We start from the raw sequence: 22558 nt of genomic DNA, 5'->3' as shown, positions 1-22558 counted from the left end.
GGTGAGTGGCAGAGAGGATGATGGGAGATGTAGTCCGGGAACTGACAGGAACAGACAGTGATCATGACATTAGCAAACCACATTGAACAAATCAATTCCCAATAAACAAAATAAAGCCTTGCACTACTTTTCGGTTTCACTTGGATGTATGTCACAAAAAAAAAAGGATGATCACGATTTCCATTTCTGTTTGCTTGCCTTTCAGGTCCATGGTCGCTGTAAGAAAAACAATATCTCAGGAAGTAAGCATTATCTGACAGTGGCCAGTGGGGTCATGATGTCTGTTTTTGTGTCTCCAGTCATAGCGGCCATTACTGTGGGTAAGAAACTCATCCATACACTTTGATGGTTGCATATAAAATGATGAATGTGAAATATTGTGGGAATTTATAATGTGCAGTGCTTATTTTTATACATACTTTACAAGCTATGCATTGTGTAAAATATATTTGAGAGGTCATTTTATGTTATCTGTTTTGTTTTATATTTATATACATCAATGTTTAAAAGTTTGGACCAGTAACACTTTTTTTTAATTAAAATTAATACTTTTCTTTAGCAAAGATACATGAAATTGGTTAAAAGTGACTGTAAAGAAGAGAAATAATGTTATAAAAGTAGGGATGCATCAATATGAAAATTTTGGCTGATACAGATAACCGATAATTTGTATTTGATATAAGTGATTTCAATCATATCTTAAACAATTCAAATCTATCATGGCGAACCATGCGCATCTGAAGTGCCTCAGCTGAAGGAAATAATCCATTATTTATCAGCTTTAATATATTGGCCAAAAAATCGGCCCATAACACTAACATTAAAAATGAACATATATCACTGATTCCGATATGGTGGCCAATATATCATGCATCACTATACAAAAGATTTCTATTTTAAATAAATGCTGTTCTTTTGAACTTTCTCTTCATCAAAGAATCCTGAAAAAAATCACAGTTCCACAACATTTCCACATTGATAATAAAAATCTAATTTCTTGAGCATCAAATCAGCATATTAGAATGATTTCTGAAGGATCATGTGACACTGAAGACTGGAGTAATGATGCTGAAAATTCAACTTTGATCACAGGAATAAATTAAAATATTTTCAAATAGAAAACATTGTAAATTGCAATAATGTTTCACAATATTACTGTTTTTACTGTATTCTTGATCAAATAAATGCAGCTTTGATGAGCATAAGAGACTACTTTCAAAAACATAAAAACCTCTTACTGAACCCAAATTTTTAAACAGTAGTGTTTGTCTTTTTTTATGTTATTGAATGTGAATATGAGGAATGGGGATATTAAGAAGGCATTGAGCACTTCAGTGGTTGTATTGTTGGGTTACTGCGATGTAAAGGTGCTGACTTCAGTGTTATTTCTTTGTATTGATTGTCCTGCCATGAGTTCAGACAAATGAAGCTACTTTAAGGTGCAGTAAGTGATTTCTGAGAATCATTGTTGAACACTGCTGTTAGAGTGGATATCTCTTTATCATAGCAGAAGTGAAGCAAAATAAAGCTTCGCAAAAAATTAAGTGAAGATGACAAGCGACAGAAAATAAACACACAGTACAGAAGAGTATATACAAGCAATAGTTGGTTGTTAGTCGGCAGCAGCACACACTCAAAACCAATGTTACTCATTGTTACGTGCTTAAAGTTGTTCAGTGGAATGACCGCAACATTTAAATGAGATACAACTGTTGAGGCGTGGGGAGGAACAAACCAAACAACAAGGGAAACAATTAATATCCGATATTTATTAACACGGTAGAGATAAGTCAACAAGTAAGACATAAACAAAGTAAAAGTAAGGAAAGAACGAGGATGTCGCCAAAGAAAAGAAATAATCAGAACAAAACCCACTAACTAGCGCCCACGCCCCTAAACTAACTACCAAAAATAAAATGTAAAAACAAAACCGAAAACTTCGGCGCGGCGCCTTAACTAAAACTCCACTAAATAAATAAACAAAAATACAGGGAAGGCGAGCACCCGCATTATAACTAACATTAGTTGCTAGCTGACACGCACTATGCGGAATTCACCGTGGTCAGTGAGGTTGATGTTATCTCTGAGCTGTCCGCAGCAAAAGGTTTCATTATCGGTCAACCCCTCGGTTGACAGACAATGACTTCACGCCAGAATTCGAATGCGTTCAAACATTTCGCACGAGAGACTTGTCTGCAGGAGAAGGGTTTCATTATTTGTCAACCACTCGATTGACAGATAATGACTTCACGCCAGATTTCGAGTGGACTCAAACATTTAACAGAAGACTTGTATCACTCTCTAACGCCGTCAGCTTAACTATTACACAGAAACAAACAACCAGATACTGTCTCAATGAACCACAGACTAAATAAACAGTTCGCAAACACAAAGAATGACTGGCTCTGGCTCGACAAGCGTGAGTGAGGTCCAAGCCCAAACGCTCACTGCAGGTGGAATGCCGCCGAAGCCTTTTAAATGATCAGCCACCTGCAGATTGGCAGAACGCTGGTTGGGACGTCAGAGCGTCATGACGTCACCAAGATGAGCCCCGCTTTACCGTCAACCTAAAACTCGACAGACAGATAAGAAAGAGAGAGAGAGAGAGAGAAAAAAAAAAACTAAAACAAAATACAAAAACATACGTGGAACGTAACACTCATGTATGGAGCAGAAAGGACCTTGCATCCTTTTTCAAGCCTTTTCTAGTAATAATGAGGGTCCTAAAGCTCTTGCTTGATCATAACCCTTCATTTTCCAGTGATATTCCTCTCAGTTTTTCTCTTTTGTAATGTCTCTCAGCTACATCTCTTTCTACAGTCTTTCTTCAAATCTCCCTCTTGCTTTCTCTCTCTCCTCCCCCATCATGAGTGGACACGCCCCCTATTGCTGATTGGCTACAAGTTTGTTGTGGCGCTCGGTCCAATCCACTTTCAACAGCGTTTCTCAGAAATCACTTACTGCACCTTTAAGACACACAAGTCTGCCTCTCAGCTGAGACCTTGAGTGAGAAAGGCAGAAATGAAAACAAACACGTTTAAAGGGATAGTTCAACAAAAATCATTTCATGTCATTCCAAACCTGTACGACTTTCTTATGTGGAGCCCAAAAGGGGAATTGAAGAACATCCTGACCATTCTTTGAAATGCAAAAGCCATCTGAAACTGAAGCTATTAATTACTGAAACGTTGTGAATAGTTCTTTTAAACCAGATCTTTTCAGTAAATCAGTTGATTTAGGTGAATAACGGCTTATGCATAAATCTGTTCATCAAGCAAAGCTATTACATGACTCTGGAAGACCACTTTTATGATGTTTTATTGACATTTTTATGGTGCTTTTGCATCTGTTATGAAGCTTAAATGCTCCAGTCTCAATCATAATTGTATGGAAAAGTATGGAAGCTTGTTTCCGCCACTAAATAAAAAATGAAAATGTTAATTGCAAATTTTTATCTCAAAATTCTGATTTTTTTTTTCTTCAATTGTGAGAAATAAAGTCAGAATTGCAAGTTATAAACTCACAATTGTGCATTATAAACTTGCAATTCTAATGTTTTCTCCAATTCTGACTTAATCTCTCGCAATTCTGACTTTATATCTCGCGTTTCGAACTTTATATGTCACAATTCTGACTTTATATCTCGCAATTCTGACTTTATATCTCGCATTTCGAACTTTATATGTCGCAATTCTGACTTTATATCTCACAATTCTGACTTTATAGCTCACAATTCTGACTTTATATCTCGCAATTCTGACTTTATATCTCGCAATTCTGACTTTATATCTCGCAATTCTGACTTTATATCTCACAATTCTGACTTTATATCACGCAATTCTGACTTTATATCTCACAATTCTGACTTTATATCTCGCAATTCTGACTTTATATCTCGCAATTCTGACTTTATATCTCACAATTCTGACTTTACATCACGCAATTCTGACTTTATATCTCACAATTCTGACTTTACATCACGCAATTCTGACTTTATATCTCACAATTCTGACTTTACATCACGCAATTCTGACTTTATATCTCGCAATTCTGACTTTATATCTCGCAATTCTGACTTTATATCTCACAATTCTGACTTTACATCACGCAATTCTGACTTTATATCTCGCAATTCTGACTTTATATCTCGCAATTCTGACTTTATATCTCGCATTTCGAACTTTATATGTCGCAATTCTGACTTTATATCTCACAATTCTGACTTTATATCTCACAATTCTGACTTTATATCTCGCAATTCTTACTTTATATCTCGCAATTCTGACTTTATATCTCGCAATTCTGACTTTATATCTCGCAATTCTGACTTTATAACTCACAATTCTGACTTTATATCTCACAATTCTGACTTTATATCTCACAATTCTGACTTTATATCTCGCAATTCTTACTTTATATCTCGCAATTCTGACTTTATATCTCGCAATTCTGACTTTATAACTCGCAATTCTGACTTTATAACTCACAATTCTGACTTTATATCTCACAATTCTGACTTTATATCTCACAATTCTGACTTTATATCTCGCAATTCTGACTTTATATCTCGCAATTCTGACTTTATATCTCGCAATTCTGACTTTATATCTCGCAATTCTGACTTTATATCTCACAATTCTGACTTTATATCACGCAATTCTGACTTTATATCTCACAATTCTGACTTTATATCTCGCAATTCTGACTTTATATCTCGCAATTCTGACTTTATATCTCAAAATTCTGACTTTACATCACGCAATTCTGACTTTATATCTCACAATTCTGACTTTACATCACGCAATTCTGACTTTACATCTCACAATTCTGACTTTACATCACGCAATTCTGACTTTATATCACGCAATTCTGACTTTATATCTCACAATTCTGACTTTACATCACGCAATTCTGACTTTATATCTCACAATTCTGACTTTATATCTCGCAATTCTGACTTTATATCTCACAATTCTGACTTTATATCTCGCAATTCTGACTTTTTATCTCGCAATTCTGACTATATCTTGCAATTCTGACTTTATAACAAGCAATTGCAACTTTATAACTCACAATTCTGACTTTATATCTCGCAATTCTGACTTTATAACTCGCAATTCTGACTTTATATCATGCAATTCTGACTTTATATCTCGCAATTCTGACTTTATATCTCACAATTCTGACTTTATAACACGCAATTGCAACTTTATAACTCAAAATTCTGACTTTATATCTCGCAATTCTGACTTTATAACACGCAATTCTGACTTTATATCTCGCAATTCTGACTTTATAACAAGCAATTGCAACTTTATAACTCACAATTCTGACTTTATATCTCGCAATTCTGACTTTATAACAAGCAATTGCAACTTTATAACTCACAATTCTGACTTTTTATCTCGCAATTCTGACTTTATATCTTGCAATTCTGACTTTATAACATGCAATTGCAACTTTATAACTCACAATTCTGACTTTATATCTCGCAATTCTGACTTTATATCTCGCAATTGCAACTTTATATCTCACAATTGCAACTTTATAACACGCAATTCTGACTTTATATCTCGCAATTCTGACTTTATATCTCGCAATTCTGACTTTATAACACGCAATTGCAACTTTATAACTCACAATTCTGACTTTATATCTCGCAATTCTGACTTTTTATCTCGCAATTCTGACTTTATATCTCGCAATTGCAACTTTATATCTCGCAATTGCAACTTTATATCTCACAATTCTGACTTTATATCTCGCAATTCTGACTTTATATCTCGCAATTCTGACTTTATATCTCGCAATTCTGACTTTATATCACGCAATTCTGACTTTATAACACGCAATTGCAACTTTATAACTCACAATTCTGACTTTATAACACGCAATTGCAACTTTATAACTCACAATTCTGACTTTATATCTCGCAATTGCAACTTTATATCTCGCAATTCTGACTTTATATCTCGCAATTCTGACTTTATATCTCGCAATTCTGACTTTATATCTCGCAATTCTGACTTTATATCTGACTTTATATCTTGCAATTCTGACTTTATATCTCGCAATTCTGACTTTATATCTCGCAATTCTGACTTTATATCTCGCAATTCTGACTTTATATCTCGCAATTCTGACTTTATAACACGCAATTCTGACTTTATATCTCGCAATTCTGACTTTATAACACGCAATTGCAACTTTATAACTCACAATTCTGACTTTATAACACGCAATTGCAACTTTATAACTCACAATTCTGACTTTTTATCTCGCAATTCTGACTTTATATCTCGCAATTGCAACTTTATAACACGCAATTCTGACTTTATATCTCGCAATTCTGACTTTATATCTCGCAATTGCAACTTTATATCTCACAATTCTGACTTTATATCTCGCAATTCTGACTTTATATCTCGCAATTCTGACTTTATATCTCGCAATTCTGACTTTATATCTCGCAATTCTGACTTTATATCACGCAATTCTGACTTTATATCTCGCAATTCTGACTTTTTCTCTCGCAATTCTGACTTTATATCTCGCAATTCTGACTTTATAACACGCAATTCTGACTTTATATCTTGCAATTCTGACTTTATATCTGACTTTATATCTCGCAATTCTGACTTTATAACACGCAATTCTGACTTTATATCTCGCAATTCTGACTTTATATCTGACTTTATATCTCGCAATTCTGACTTTTTCTCTCGCAATTCTGACTTTTTATCTCGCAATTCTGACTTTATATCTCGCAATTCTGACTTTATATCTCGCAATTCTGACTTTATATCTGACTTTATATCTTGCAATTCTGACTTTATATCTCGCAATTCTGACTTTATATCTCGCAATTCTGACTTTATATCTCGCAATTCTGACTTTTTATCTCGCAATTCTGACTTTATAACACGCAATTCTGACTTTATATCTCGCAATTCTGACTTTATAACACGCAATTGCAACTTTATAACTCACAATTCTGACTTTATAACACGCAATTGCAACTTTATAACTCACAATTCTGACTTTTTATCTCGCAATTTTGACTTTATATCTCGCAATTGCAACTTTATAACACGCAATTCTGACTTTATATCTCGCAATTCTGACTTTATATCTCGCAATTGCAACTTTATATCTCACAATTCTGACTTTATATCTCGCAATTCTGACTTTATATCTCGCAATTCTGACTTTATATCTCGCAATTCTGACTTTATATCTCGCAATTCTGACTTTATATCACGCAATTCTGACTTTATATCTCGCAATTCTGACTTTTTCTCTCGCAATTCTGACTTTATATCTCGCAATTCTGACTTTATAACACGCAATTCTGACTTTATATCTCACAATTCTGACTTTATATCTCACAATTCTGACTTTATATCTCGCAATTCTGACTTTATAACACGCAATTCTGACTTTATATCTCACAATTCTGACTTTTTCTCTCGCAATTCTGACTTTATATCTCGCAATTCTGACTTTATAACACGCAATTCTGACTTTATATCTCACAATTCTGACTTTATATCTCGCAATTCTGACTATAACTCGCAATTCTGACTTTATAACTCGCAATTCTGACTTTATAACTCGCAATTCTGACTTTATCTCTCACAATTCTGACTTTATATCTCGCAATTCTGACTTTATAACACGCAATTCTGACTTTATATCTCACAATTCTGACTTTATATCACGCAATTCTGACTTTATAACACGCAATTGCAACTTTATAACTCACAATTCTGACTTTATATCTCGCAATTCTGACTTTATATCATGCAATTCTGACTTTATATCTCGCAATTCTGACTTTATATCTCACAATTCTGACTTTATATCTCGCAATTCTGACTTTATATCTCACAATTCTGACTTTATATCTCGCAATTCTGACTTTATAACACGCAATTCTGACTTTATATCTCGCAATTCTGACTTTATATCTCGCAATTCTGACTTTATAACTCACAATTCTGACTTTATATCTCACAATTCTGACTTTATAACTCGCAATTCTGACTTTATAACTCGCAATTCTGACTTTATATCTCACAATTCTGACTTTATATCTCACAATTCTGACTTTATATCTCACAATTCTGACTTTATATCTCGCAATTCTGACTTTATAACACGCAATTCTGACTTTATATCTCACAATTCTGACTTTATATCACGCAATTCTGACTTTATAACACGCAATTGCAACTTTATAACTCACAATTCTGACTTTTTATCTCGCAATTCTGACTTTATATCTCACAATTCTGACTTTATATCTCGCAATTCTGACTTTATATCTCACAATTCTGACTTTATATCTCACAATTCTGACTTTATAACACGCAATTCTGACTTTATATCTCGCAATTCTGACTTTATATCTCGCAATTCTGACTTTATATCTCGCAATTCTGACTTTATAACTCGCAATTCTGACTTTATATCTCACAATTCTGACTTTATATCTCACAATTCTGACTTTATATCTCGCAATTCTGACTTTATATCTCACAATTCTGACTTTATATCACGCAATTCTGACTTTATAACACGCAATTGCAACTTTATAACTCACAATTCTGACTTTTTATCTCGCAATTCTGACTTTATATCTTGCAATTCTGACTTTATATCTCGCAATTGCAACTTTATAACACGTAATTCTGACTTTATATCTCGCAATTCTGACTTTATATCTCGCAATTGCAACTTTATATCTCACAATTGCAACTTTATATCTCACAAATGCAACTTTATAACACGCAATTCTGACTTTATATCTCGCAATTCTGACTTTATATCTCGCAATTCTGACTTTATAACTCGCAATTCTGACTTTATATCTCACAATTCTGACTTTATATCTCACAATTCTGACTTTATATCTCGCAATTCTGACTTTATATCTCACAATTCTGACTTTATATCTCACAATTCTGACTTTATAACACGCAATTGCAACTTTATAACTCACAATTCTGACTTTTTATCTCGTAATTCTGACTTTATATCTTGCAATTCTGACTTTATATCTCGCAATTGCAACTTTATAACAAGCAATTCTGACTTTATATCTCGCAATTCTGACTTTATATCTCGCAATTGCAACTTTATATCTCGCAATTGCAACTTTATATCTCACAATTGCAACTTTATATCACGCAATTCTGACTTTATATCTCGCAATTCTGACTTTATATCTCGCAATTCTGACTTTATATCTCGCAATTCTGACTTTATAACAAGCAATTGCAACTTTATAACTCACAATTCTGACTTTATATCTCGCAATTCTGACTTTATAACAAGCAATTGCAACTTTATAACTCACAATTCTGACTTTTTATCTCGCAATTCTGACTTTATATCTTGCAATTCTGACTTTATAACATGCAATTGCAACTTTATAACTCACAATTCTGACTTTATATCTCGCAATTCTGACTTTATATCTCGCAATTGCAACTTTATATCTCACAATTGCAACTTTATAACACGCAATTCTGACTTTATATCTCGCAATTCTGACTTTATATCTCGCAATTCTGACTTTATAACACGCAATTCTGACTTTATATCTCACAATTCTGACTTTATATCACGCAATTCTGACTTTATAACACGCAATTGCAACTTTATAACTCACAATTCTGACTTTTTATCTCGCAATTCTGACTTTATATCTTGCAATTCTGACTTTATATCTCGCAATTGCAACTTTATAACACGTAATTCTGACTTTATATCTCGCAATTCTGACTTTATATCTCGCAATTGCAACTTTATATCTCACAATTGCAACTTTATATCTCACAAATGCAACTTTATAACACGCAATTCTGACTATATATCTCGCAATTCTGACTTTTAATCTCGCAATTCTGACTTTATATCTAGCAATTCTGACTTTATAACAAGCAATTGCAACTTTATAACTCACAATTCTGACTTTATATCTCGCAATTCTGACTTTATAACAAGTAATTGCAACTTTATAACTCACAATTCTGACTTTTTATCTCGCAATTCTGACTTTATATCTTGCAATTCTGACTTTATAACATGCAATTGCAACTTTATAACTCACAATTCTGACTTTATATCTCGCAATTCTGACTTTATATCTCGCAATTGCAACTTTATATCTCACAATTGCAACTTTATATCACGCAATTCTGACTTTATATCTCGCAATTCTGACTTTATATCTCGCAATTCTGACTTTATAACATGCAATTGCAACTTTATAACTCACAATTCTGACTTTATATCTCGCAATTCTGACTTTTTATCTCGCAATTCTGACTTTATATCTCGCAATTCTGACTTTATATCTCGCAATTGCAACTTTATATCTCGCAATTGCAACTTTATATCTCACAATTCTGACTTTATATCTCGCAATTCTGACTTTATATCTCGCAATTCTGACTTTATATCTCGCAATTCTGACTTTATATCACGCAATTCTGACTTTATATCACGCAATTCTGACTTTATATCACGCAATTCTGACTTTATATCTCGCAATTCTGACTTTATATCACGCAATTCTGACTTTATAACTCACAATTCTGACTTTATATCTCGCAATTCTGACTTTTTATCTCGCAATTCTGACTTTATATCTCGCAATTGCAACTTTATATCTCACAATTCTGACTTTATATCTCGCAATTCTGACTTTATATCTCGCAATTCTGACTTTATATCTCGCAATTCTGACTTTATATCTCGCAATTGCAACTTTATATCTCACAATTCTGACTTTATATCTCGCAATTCTGACTTTATATCTCGCAATTCTGACTTTATATCTCGCAATTCTGACTTTATATCTCGCAATTCTGACTTTATATCACGCAATTCTGACTTTATATCTCGCAATTCTGACTTTTTATCTCGCAATTCTGACTTTATATCTCGCAATTCTGACTTTATATCTCACAATTCTGACTTTATATCTCGCAATTCTGACTTTATATCTCACAATTCTGACTTTATAACTCGCAATTCTGACTTTATATCTCGCAATTCTGACTTTATATCTCGCAATTCTGACTTTATATCTCGCAATTCTGACTTTATATCACGCAATTCTGACTTTATATCTAACAATTCTTTCTTTATAACATGCAATTCTGACTTTATATCTCGCAATTCTGACTTTATATCACGCAATTCTGACTTTATATCTAACAATTCTTTCTTTATAACATGCAATTCTGACTTTATATCTCGCAATTCTGACTTTATATCTCGCAATTCTGACTTTATATCACGCAATTCTGACTTTATATCTAACAATTCTTTCTTTATAACATGCAATTCTGACTTTATATCTCGCAATTCTGACTTTATATCACGCAATTCTGACTTTATATCTAACAATTCTTTCTTTATAACATGCAATTCTGACTTTATATCTCACAATTCTAACTTTATATCTCGCAATTCTGACTTTATATCACGCAATTCTGACTTTATATCTAACAATTCTTTCTTTATAACATGCAATTCTGACTTTATATCTCGCAATTCTGACTTTATAACTCGCAATTCTGAGAAAAAATGTCAGAATTGCGAGATAAAAAGTCACAATTATACCTTTTTTAAAAAAATAAAAAATTCAGTGGTGGAAACAAGCTTCCATAGAAAAGAGCAACTGGCACATTATTAAAGATTTCTTATTTTGTGTTTTACAAAAGCAAGAATATCATATGGCTTTGGAATGACTTCAGGGTAAATAACCTTTTTTGAGTGGGGGGTAGGTGAACTAAGCCTTTAACACCCATATTGCACACATTTTAGCCTACATATGTGCATACAGCTGTTTCATTCATACGTGCGCGCACACACACACACACACACACGCACAGCGACTGCCCCGGTTGTCTCTGATGACTCATCTATCTTCTGCTTTGGCACTCCTGTGAGAGTTGGAGCGGGGAGGGGAAGATTACAGCAGCCGGCTGCAACTAAAATGTCAGAGCGATCTCCATGGCGTAGCGTGAAGACCTGAGCGCAGCACATTCACCACTCTGTGCTCTCCTCGCAAGCCCAGAGCTTGTGTTCCCTCTCATTCTCCCCTCTGAATAGCCCTGTCTGTTCTGCAGCTCTGACCTCTCTTCAGGAGAGCCACAGAGGGGCCTTGTCCCCTGCAATGTCCCCGTCAACAATGCCACACTGTTCTCATCCAGAACCGGGAGGATCATGGCCTTTTGTCTCCTTTATTGCGTGTTGTCCTTGTCTTTGCTGCTAGCATTATGCTTCTGTGTATTTACGCTGCCATTATGTGAATTACTGCCCTTTTCCTTCAGATTCATCTGAAAATAAGTGCACTTTTGAGGTAAATATGTCTGTGATTTGATGTATTCGTTTGCACACAGTAGGGACACTTATACAACATTTTCTGTAATTAATAATAATACTCTTTTGGAATAACTTCATAATTATTTCTAACTGAGTAAATCTCCTGTGTTTCAAGGTGTGGGGGTGCCTCTCATGTTGACGTATGTCTACGGGGTCGTGCCCATGTCGTTGTGCCGTAATGGCTGGTGCCGGCCACAAACTGAACCTCCTGAAGTACGGAACATACAGCTGGAAGATCTGGCCAATTGTAAGTCCAGTTAACAAATTAAAAGTTGAGCCACTACTAAATTAAATAATTGGTCAGTAACCTGAGAGGAGCTCAGCTGCAGCTGCCTCTGTTAACCATCTTTCACTCAGATATAGATTTTTTTTGTAGCTGTATTAGTTGAAATTCATGTAAATTTAGCTTTCAAATTAAGCACTGAGATTCTTGTTGTTTTTATGCCAGATAATGGCTATATTTAACTACCTTTAAAGGGGACCTATTATGCAAAAATCACTTTTATAAGGTGTTTGAATGTATGGAGAAGCCCCGCTCACAGCCGGTGACCATCTGCCCTATTATCATAGTCACAGCCCTGAGTCCTGAGCTACTTTTAAGTTTTTGTGTAAAAATGTTTTCCGCGGGTTGATTTCCACCCCCGCACAAATGATTTTGGTGCTCAAACACCCCTAAAACATCCCCCAGACGTACAAATTCAGTGGAGAATTCAGCTGCCCAGTGGAGAAAATTGCATTGGGCTATTTTTGGGCCACTTACCAATGAACATAAGAGCCTCCACAGACTCCCGCCATCACTGAAGACACTATAGTTCAATTTCATTTTTGTACTTGTATGTTTGTGAAAGTCATTTTACACACGCGCATATGAGCTGGTAGCATAATCTAAACATTTTTCATTATTGAATTGTTCTACTGATTTAAAGGGAGGTAGAAAAATCTGAGCAGGTAGCAGAAATCGTCAGAACTGCTTCAAAACGCTGGATTTTCAAAAAGGTTGACTCCGAAAGATGGGCAAATACCAATGCTTGGTGCTCAAACTTTATATCCAGAACTGATGCTGCCCTCACGTGCTATCAGAATTATTGTGAACAAGAGATCTTAGTAAAAAATTGCACATGATTGCTTTTTCTGATATTTTTGGTGCATGAGATTGTCCTGTTTTGTTGTTGTCTGTATGCTGGAGCATGAGCTTTTGAAGCTCCACCCTCTTCTGGAAAGGGGGCGGGAGCAGCAGCTCATTTGCATTTAAAGGGACACACACAAAAACGGTGTGTTTTTGCTCACACCCAAATAGGGGCAAATTTGACAAGCGATAATAAATGATCTGTGGGGGATTTTGAGCTGAAACTTCACAGACACATTCTGGAGACACCAGAGATGCATATTAAATCTTGTGAAAAGGGGCATTATAGGTTCCCTTTAATAGTTTCCTAGCTAGCAAAACGTTTTGCAGTTAAGAAAACATTTTCTGAATGTCAAGTTTTTTTAATGGTTTAAAAATGTTTTCTTGGTTTTACAAACATTAAGAGAACATTCCATCTTATAATTTTGCAAACATTATGGGAATGTTACTTTTTCTCTAAACATTCTGAAACAAGTAATAACATTTTAAAAATGTTAGACAAACTAATGAAAAATATTCCATGAACAATGTATAAATAATGTTTCTATGCTAACGTTTTGAGAACATTATTAACGACCAGATAACTTTGAACAAACGTTCTATTAATGTAAATGGAAAAAGGTTTGTTTATAACTTTTAGAAAATTAGCCGAAGTTCCGAGAACGTTCCCTGTTAGATGGGTTCACTGTAGATAGATACTTTTTACTAGGAGCTTTTAGTGTTGCTAACTACTTAACTAGTATCTTTGCTGTAGTTTAACCATCTTAAAGAACCTATCCATTGCAATTACCTACTTGTTCATTTATATAGCTAACTTCTCTTTTAAAAGAGGTTTAGCTTCAGATTATGAACATTTTTTTAGCTTGGGAATCTACAGTTAAAAAGTTGCTTGCCCAGCACTATACTGTACATAACCCATGGCACCGTTTGCTCGAACATGATCCTGCTTTATTATAAACTGCTTATCTTTATGTATGAGTTTGTATTTGATTATGCAAACATTGTAACTGCAGTGCAGAAAGATTAGTTTTACAATATTAAGCGCTCAGTTTGGCCTGATCTCATGACATTTAAACTTCTCTTGAAGATCTTCTATTTTCTCATGTAGTCAGTGATCATTGGACCGGCCAGTCCAACCCAGCTCTGACCGACGGAAGTGTACAGGAAGTGAGTGTGAATGTGGAGGAAGTGATGCCGCTTCCCAGCACCAGTGTGGTCCTGTCTGGAACAAAAGGCTCTGTTGAACTCGCTCATGATGGACGTGATGACAGCACTGAGCAGGTGCATCAGTCAGACGGTGTGGATGGAGCGGAGGAGTTTGCCTTCAGCAGCACACAAACATTCGCTCTGAGGTCAGGAAATGGCTTGATTTTGCAGGCAATCATTTTTCAAATATTAATAAGAAGTAAGCAGGATTGTTCAAATATATACACTACTGTTTTAAAGTTTGGGGTCGGTAAGTATCTTCTGCTCACCAAGACAGCATTTATTTTTATTAAAAATACAATAAAAACAGTAATATTGTGAAATACTATTACAATTTAAAAGAACTGTTTTCTATGTGAATATATAGTAAAATGTCATTTATTCCTGTGTTCAAAACTGAGTTTTCAGCATCATTACTCCAGTCTTCAGTGTCACATGATCCTTCAGAAATCATTCTGATATGATGATCTGCTGCTCAAGAAACATTTATGATTATTAGCAATGTTGAAAACAGTTCTACCGCTTCTGATTTTTGTGGAAACCATGATCATTTCTTTTCAGGATTCGTTGATGAATAGAAAGTTTTGTATCGTGAATCAAAATCTTAACATTATAAAGGTCGTTATTGTTCTTTTGATCAGTTTAACGTAATCATCATAATAGTATTCATTTCTTTTTTTTTTAAATCTAACAGACTCCAAACTTTTGTATATATTTTTTTACTTTTTGTCTATTTTTCCTAAAAATGTTTTTTTTTTTCCAATTATTTAGGAAAAAATTATTTTAATTATTTTTTTTTTTACTCAGGATTTTTTCCTTCATTATAATATCAGGACAGTTGTATTATTCTGACATTTTTGACTTTATACTTCCTCAAAATGAAATTTAATTTAGATATTAAAACATGATCATCATAAAAGGCGTGTATTTAAAACATTGTATGCAAGATTTTACTTTTAATGTATTTGTGTAAAAATTATTAGATAGGATTAAAGGCACAATACATAATATATTTTGATTAAAATATCCAAAAACCACTAGAACAGTGTTATATATGTTGTTGATGTTATATATGTTATCCTAAACGTTTCCAACAGTGTTTAAATCCAGAGAAATCAGCAATTTTAAACGGGACAAAGACCGTTTCATTTTGTCACCTGTCAGTAACGTCATATCCGCGTCACCTTCAATTTCCAGTTTTACTAATATCAATCAAGATTACTGCAAAGTGCAACAAGTAAACGCACAGAGTAGCGTTATGACATAACTTTCAACACACTCAAATGTATTTAGTATGATTGTTTTAACCATATCATATTTAGTTCCGCTCCCGCGGCTCTCGACCCGCCCTGCGTCATACCATCATAACGTTAAACTTTAATACATTAGCTTATCGGTGAACATGATTTCTGCTGAGTCCGTCGGATTCCTTTCCATCGGCTGTGGAGGTGAAGATGACATCTCCCATGATTCCACGTTCATTGACGGCATCATCAAGCTACGCCTTTGTTTTGAATTAGCGACATCTAGTGGTGAAAATTACATATTGTGCCTTTAAAAAAAAATAAGCTTCACATTATCGACTCTTAAAGCTGTGTTTTGCTGTTTCCAGCAGGGAAGGGACCAATATTGAGGTGCGCGTGGAGATCGAGGCTCAGCCACGGGGCGGCCGGAAGCCGAGTCTCAGCAGTATTCTGTCGAGCAAGAGCCTGTCGGCAGAGTCGCTCAGCCAGCCCTGTGAACCTCTGTGTGCCTCTCAGCAGCCAGGGAGCGCCGATCCCGTGCCAGTTCCTGAGATAGACAGCGTCTGAGCCACTCCTGGAAAACCACTGCTTCCACGGCCCACCTGCACTCCCGCGAGGGGCTTCCAGCCTCGGCCTGCAAACGCAGAGAGTCAGCGAGCGTCAAAGAAAAGAGAGAGATGGAGCATCCAGGGCAGCTGCCAAAACGCCACGGACGGGATTAAAGATGATCATAAAAACTCAAACGACCAAGCGCATGTTTGTCAACAAGTATGAGGAGTGCTAACCAATTTTATAGAAAACATTGCCTATTTGGATGCTGGTCTGTTTAATTTATTCAACTCGCTTTCCTTTTAGCTATACCCTTTTATCTAACGACCATATGGTTCATGTCCGCTGACTGATCCGTAGGGGAAAAAAGAAACCGTAATGACCTACGGACTAATAGCATGGTTATATCTGCCGCAGTTGCCCTGTGACCAACAACATGGTGAAATGGAGGCTGAAGATAAGTGTGCTGTGGGCTAATGCTATGGGCTTTTCCCTCATGGTATTCATTCATTTGAATTATGCAATTTTTTTACATAACGGTTGCATTTTCATGAAGGAACAGAAAATATGTGGGATTTAGGTCTAGAATTAGCCCTCAGTCATGCTGTTTCTGTTATGTGCTAAATATGATAATCTTAGGTCAAAACTGATGATCTTATGGAACATAAACGTTGTGAGAACGACGAGTGCTGCTTAGAAAACTGATGACCTTTTTTTCTCTCTTCACTTCCGCAGTAAAGGCATTTGTTTGTTTTTTCCTGCTGTTATTGAGTACTTAATAAATTAAACGTTTTAATTACCCATTAACTAAAGAGAGCATCTAATCTCAAACATCTGCATTGACAGTTTCAGCTTGCTAAGTAATACATTGTACTGATAGCCCAGAGCCAACAGTTGCATAATGTCTAGACTTTCTTTACTGGTATTTTTGTCACTTTGCATCAACGAAGGAACTGCTAGATCAGGCCTCTACCCCTGTCCTATTCAAATCGACAGCGGATAGCCCTGTTTAAAGTGTAAAAGATCTCCAGGAGTTCCCAAAACTCAACCTTCATAGCTTCACTGCAGACTGGGAACAATGAATGGAACAGTATGTCAGTAAAATGATTTGTATTGAATGGTGTCATGTTTTTCTTCTCGTTTATATATATATATATATATATATATATATATATATATATATACTTTAACTGTAATTCCCCATACTATATATATATATTGGTATGGGGAATTACAGTTAAAGGATTAGTTCACTTTAAAATAAAAAGTTACCCCAAGCTTTACTCACCCTCAAGCCATCCTAGGTGTATATGACTTTCTTCTTTCTGATGAACACAATCAGAGATATATTAATAAATATCCTGACGCATCCGAGCTTTATAATGGCAGTGAAACAACGAATATGAACCTGAAGAAAGTGTCTCCATCCACATCCATCCATCATAAACGTACTCCACACGGCTCCGGGGTTAATAAAGGCCTTCTGAAGTGAAGCGATGCTTTTGTGTAAGAAAAATATCCATATTTAACAAGTTATGAAATAAAATATCTGTATTCAACTTAGGAAGAAAGTGTAAAACTTTCACAGTTCAAAAAGATTACGCAACATCCTACGCCTTCCCTATTCAACTTACGAAAAAAACGTAACTGATGCGACGTCAGTTACACTTTTAGTAAGTTGAATACGGAAGGCGGGCTGGCGGAAGCTAGATTTTTTTTTTTTTATAAATTGAAGAAAATTTTACTGAAGAATAAATTCATTAGGCTGCTCTGTGTATGCATTTAATACAGAAGCAATGATTATACTCTAACAGAGCGCATGTCATTACCTCAGGATGAATGACTCTGATTGGAAATAAATAAAATTAATCATTGTCCACACAACATAAGCATGTTTTTACAGAATACAGATGACAACAAACCCCTGGTTTAGGCACAGATGGACCACCGAGGTCATTTAACTACTCTTCTAGGTGACAATTTGTCAGGAAAAACAAGTCATTCCATCATCCAGGGTGCAAGTTGTTCATTTCACCAAAACTGATCTATAACAAAGGATATAAGCGCAGATACACAGCTTCTTCAAGGCTGAAGATGGCTGAACAGAATACTTCCCCAAAACATACTGATCTCAACACTCCCAGAGCCACTCCAGTGACTGAAGATGGAAAAGTAAAATAAATGCTTTAGCATACGCTGAAGAAGTCATTCAAATATTTTAATATTTAGAAAGAAAAATATTGATTAATAACTTGATTATAAATCAGTTAAAAGATACATATTGAAGCGGCAGTGTATTCCAGAATCCACCCCTTTCGACACACACACACACACACACACACACACACACACACACACACACACACACATATATTCTTCTTCATTAATCTGATGTAAGTACATTTTATCTTATCCGTTTTTTCAGCATTTCTATAAGGCACAGACAGAGGGCGCTAGAGCTCCAAAAACAGATTAGATCGATAGACTAGTCCAATAGGAAATCCAAACAGTTCAGAGTCAATACAGAATCTGTCTTTATGTTGAACTCTAACAGAGGCTGTTATCTTACTAACGAACTAAACCTGAAACTCATTTTGGTCCAGGGACATAATATGAAGATGCTCTGTTTGTTTTTTGGTAACGTTTTAATATTTCTATTGTCATTTGAATGGAACATAACAGTAGCAAAACCCAAAAAAGCAACCTTCATATACACCAATCAGGCATAACATTATGAGCACCTTCCTAATATTGTGTTGGTCCCTCATTTGCTGCCAAAACAGCCCTGACCCGTTGAGGCATGGACTCCTCTAGACTCCTGAAGGTGTGCTGTGGTATCTGACACCAAGATGTTAGCAGAAGATCCTTTAAATCCTGTAAGTTGTGAGGTGGAACCTCCAGATTGTTCAGCACATCCCACAGATGCTCCATTGGATTGAGATCTGGGGAATTTGGAGGCCAAGTCAACACCTCAAACTCGTTGTTGTGCTCCTCAAACCATTCCTGAACCATTTTTGCTTTGTGTCAGGAGCATTATCCTGCTGAAAGAGGTCACAGACACCAGGGAATACCGTTTCCATGAAAGGCTGTACATGGTCTCATCAATGCTTAGGTAGGTGGTACGTGTCAAAGTAACATCCACATGGATGGCAGGACCCAAGGTTTCCCAGCAGAACATTCCCAAAGCATCACACTGCCTCCGCCGGCTTGCCTTCTTCCCATAGTGCATCCTGGTGCCATGTGTTCCCCAGGTAAGTGATGCACATCCACGTGATGTAGAAGAAAACGTGATTCATCAGACCAGGTCACCTTCTTCCATTGCTCCGTGGTCCAGTTCTGATGCTCACGTGTCCACTGTTGGCTCTTTCGAGCTTTTTTTGAGCTACAGGAGCTCGTCTGTTGGATTGGACCACATGGACCAGCCTTCAATAAGCCTCGGCCGCCCATGACCCTGTCTCCGGTTCACCACTGTTCCTTCCTTGGAGCACTTTTGATAGATACTGACCACTGCAGACTGGGAACACCCCACAAGAGCTGCAGTTTTGGAGATGCTCTGACCCAGTCATCTAGCCATCACAATTTGGTCCTTGTCAAACTCGCTCATACTTTTTTCAAGAAAAAATATGTAAGCTGTTGTTAATCCATTACAAATTTGGGTTGTTTTTATGATAAAATATATTTTTTTTATTTTCAAGTATGTGGTCAAGCTTGTTCACTAACTGAATGGATATTGTAAAAGCTATATATTGGCTTATAATCCTTTCTCAACACTCAACATGAAGAACCTTTAACATGCATGAAACCTTTTCATTGCACACAATATTCTTAATAGTAAAAAAAAAGCTCTTAAAAATATTAACCTATTAACCTCATGTGCTCTTCGGTCACTTTTGACTGAAAAATTTTCTGTTTTGAATTGTTAAAAATCGCAGCTTCATCGAAATGGTACGGAACTTGGTCACTTTTATGGCATTTGGAATGTGAACACAAAAAAATTGAAGGCATGATTCGAGCATGCTAAGTGGTCATAAAAAAAAAAAAAAAAATAGTCACACTTGTAGTCTTCGGTCAAAAGTGACCGACCATAGGAAATGAATGGGAAATCGACAAAAACAGGACAATCTACAAATCAGCCACAATTCTGAAAAAAGTACACAGCAGTAAAGGGGTGACACTCTAAAACATCAAGAGTGTGATTTAGACACACCCACTCGCACACACACACACACACACACATACTTGTTTTTGTGAAATGTGGGGACATTCCATAGGCGTAATGGTTTTTATACTGTACAAACCGTATTTTCTCTCCCCCTACACTACCCCTATCCCTAAACCTAACCCTCACAGGAAACTGTGCACACTTTTACTTTGTCACAAAAACTCATTCTGTATGATTTATAAGCCTTTTGAAAAGTGGGGACATGCTGAATGTCCTCATATTTCACCTCTTTTTGTAATACCTATGTCATACCCATGTCATTATACACATTTGTGTCCTGATATTTCACAAAAACAAGTACACACTTACGCACACACACACACACACACCCTTTAAACCACTGTCTGTAACACAGCAAGTTTTTATAATATGTGAAATCCATTCAATAATTCAGTCATAATGCAGGAAAAGCTCACAGCAGTGGAGGAGTGACACTCTAAAACATCAAGAGTGGAATAAACACACCCATTCTCATGCACACACACACACTATATACACACCTATGAAGTGCAGACTTGTTCCTTCGCATTGTTCTGAGCATTTTATTATTATTTTATTTTATTTTTTCTGCTGGAGCTCTGTGTCAAGAGCACAGAAAGTCATGTGGCATTTTTTATGAATTCTAAATAAAAAAATGGGTAACAAAATGCTTCCTTGCGTTCTCTTTCTAACACAATGTTTAGGATTGACTGTAATCATAAATCAAAAACTAACGCTTCAAATCGATATTTCTTACAAACATGTATCTAAAACTTGATAAGAAATAGTCTTTGAGAATGTCTAATTATATATTCATATCCTCAACCTAAAAAAATTAGATAAATAAGTCCAAAAACAACTAGGGAATTCACAAGCCTCTCCATAGAGAGCTGTACAAGTATCTAGTGGTTACACCATGGTATTATGCATTTTTCTTTTTATACTCCCACCAGATGGCGCTAATCTGCCTTCAAAAAATTTTTTTTTTTAAAGGCATAGACTCCATTTTAACCTGAAATACTGCATTAATTGAAAAATAGTGAAAAAATATTAGATTTTTTGTATTATTTATTGCATAAATATTAATAATTATCATGAAATTCCACAAAATGCAAAATAATTTTTTTTTAAAAAAATGTAAATATTATTGAACAAAAATAAATTACATTGGTTTTGCTGAGGGAGAAAAAATGACATTTTAGGGGTCCGGTCACTTTTGACCGTGAAGAGCACAAGTGTGACTCCCAAATGAGGAGCACCAGATTAAATGTTCCTTAAAGTATACATCATGTTAATAAGAGGGAATTATGATGGTCGATTACAGGGTTGACGCCTAACGCACATGGGGACAAAACCTTTTATTCAAATATTTAAAAATAAAATACTAGCTATTATATGGAATTATAAAAAGGAAAAATAATTACAAAAACTTATGTTATTTGTTTAAAATTAATAAAATGATTGTCAACATTTTTAGGAGGATTATTACTGAAATAGTTAAATCATTAATCCTCTACAAATGCCCACATTTTAATGGTGAAAAGTCCTTTACTGTACAAAATCAAGGTAACAGGGTTGACTATTTAAGATCGCCCCCTACTGACAAACCAAACAAAACATAAGGTAAAGTCACTAAAAATATAAAGCATTCCTGAAAGGAATAAGTGTTTTTTTATTTTTTATTTTTATTAGTGTTTATGGAATTATACTCTCATTTTAATTATGATACCAGCAGGGTTGACACATACTTCAAGTTCAAACATTATATTCAAATATTTTTTAAATACAATATTAGCTATTATGTAAAATATACTGTAGGTAATTTCACGC

General features: G+C 35.3%; 1 protein-coding gene across 3 annotated transcripts in view; it reads left to right on the top strand.

Annotated features, from left to right (window-relative positions):
- The window catches only part of si:ch211-278j3.3 (E3 ubiquitin-protein ligase RNF19B), a 32201-nt gene extending 14591 nt beyond the window's left edge, over positions 1-17610 (top strand). The window contains exons 7-10 of one of the 3 annotated variants that reach the window (XM_067383506.1): positions 206-320; positions 12518-12649; positions 14637-14880; positions 16347-17610. In XM_067383506.1, the coding sequence (XP_067239607.1) occupies positions 206-320; positions 12518-12649; positions 14637-14880; positions 16347-16545 (690 nt within the window). In that variant the 3' untranslated portion in view covers positions 16546-17610. Of the gene's footprint in view, positions 1-205; positions 321-12517; positions 12650-14615; positions 14881-16346 lie in introns of all 3 variants that reach the window. The other 2 variants (XM_067383505.1, XM_067383504.1) reach the window with 2 other exon arrangements.
- Positions 17611-22558: the final 4948 nt, after the last annotated feature.

This window comes from Chanodichthys erythropterus, chromosome 4 (assembly GCF_024489055.1).
Source record: "Chanodichthys erythropterus isolate Z2021 chromosome 4, ASM2448905v1, whole genome shotgun sequence".
NCBI lineage: Eukaryota > Metazoa > Chordata > Actinopteri > Cypriniformes > Xenocyprididae > Chanodichthys > Chanodichthys erythropterus.
Note: the sequence above shows the minus strand (reverse complement) of the source record. Positions and strands in the feature narration are given on the sequence as shown.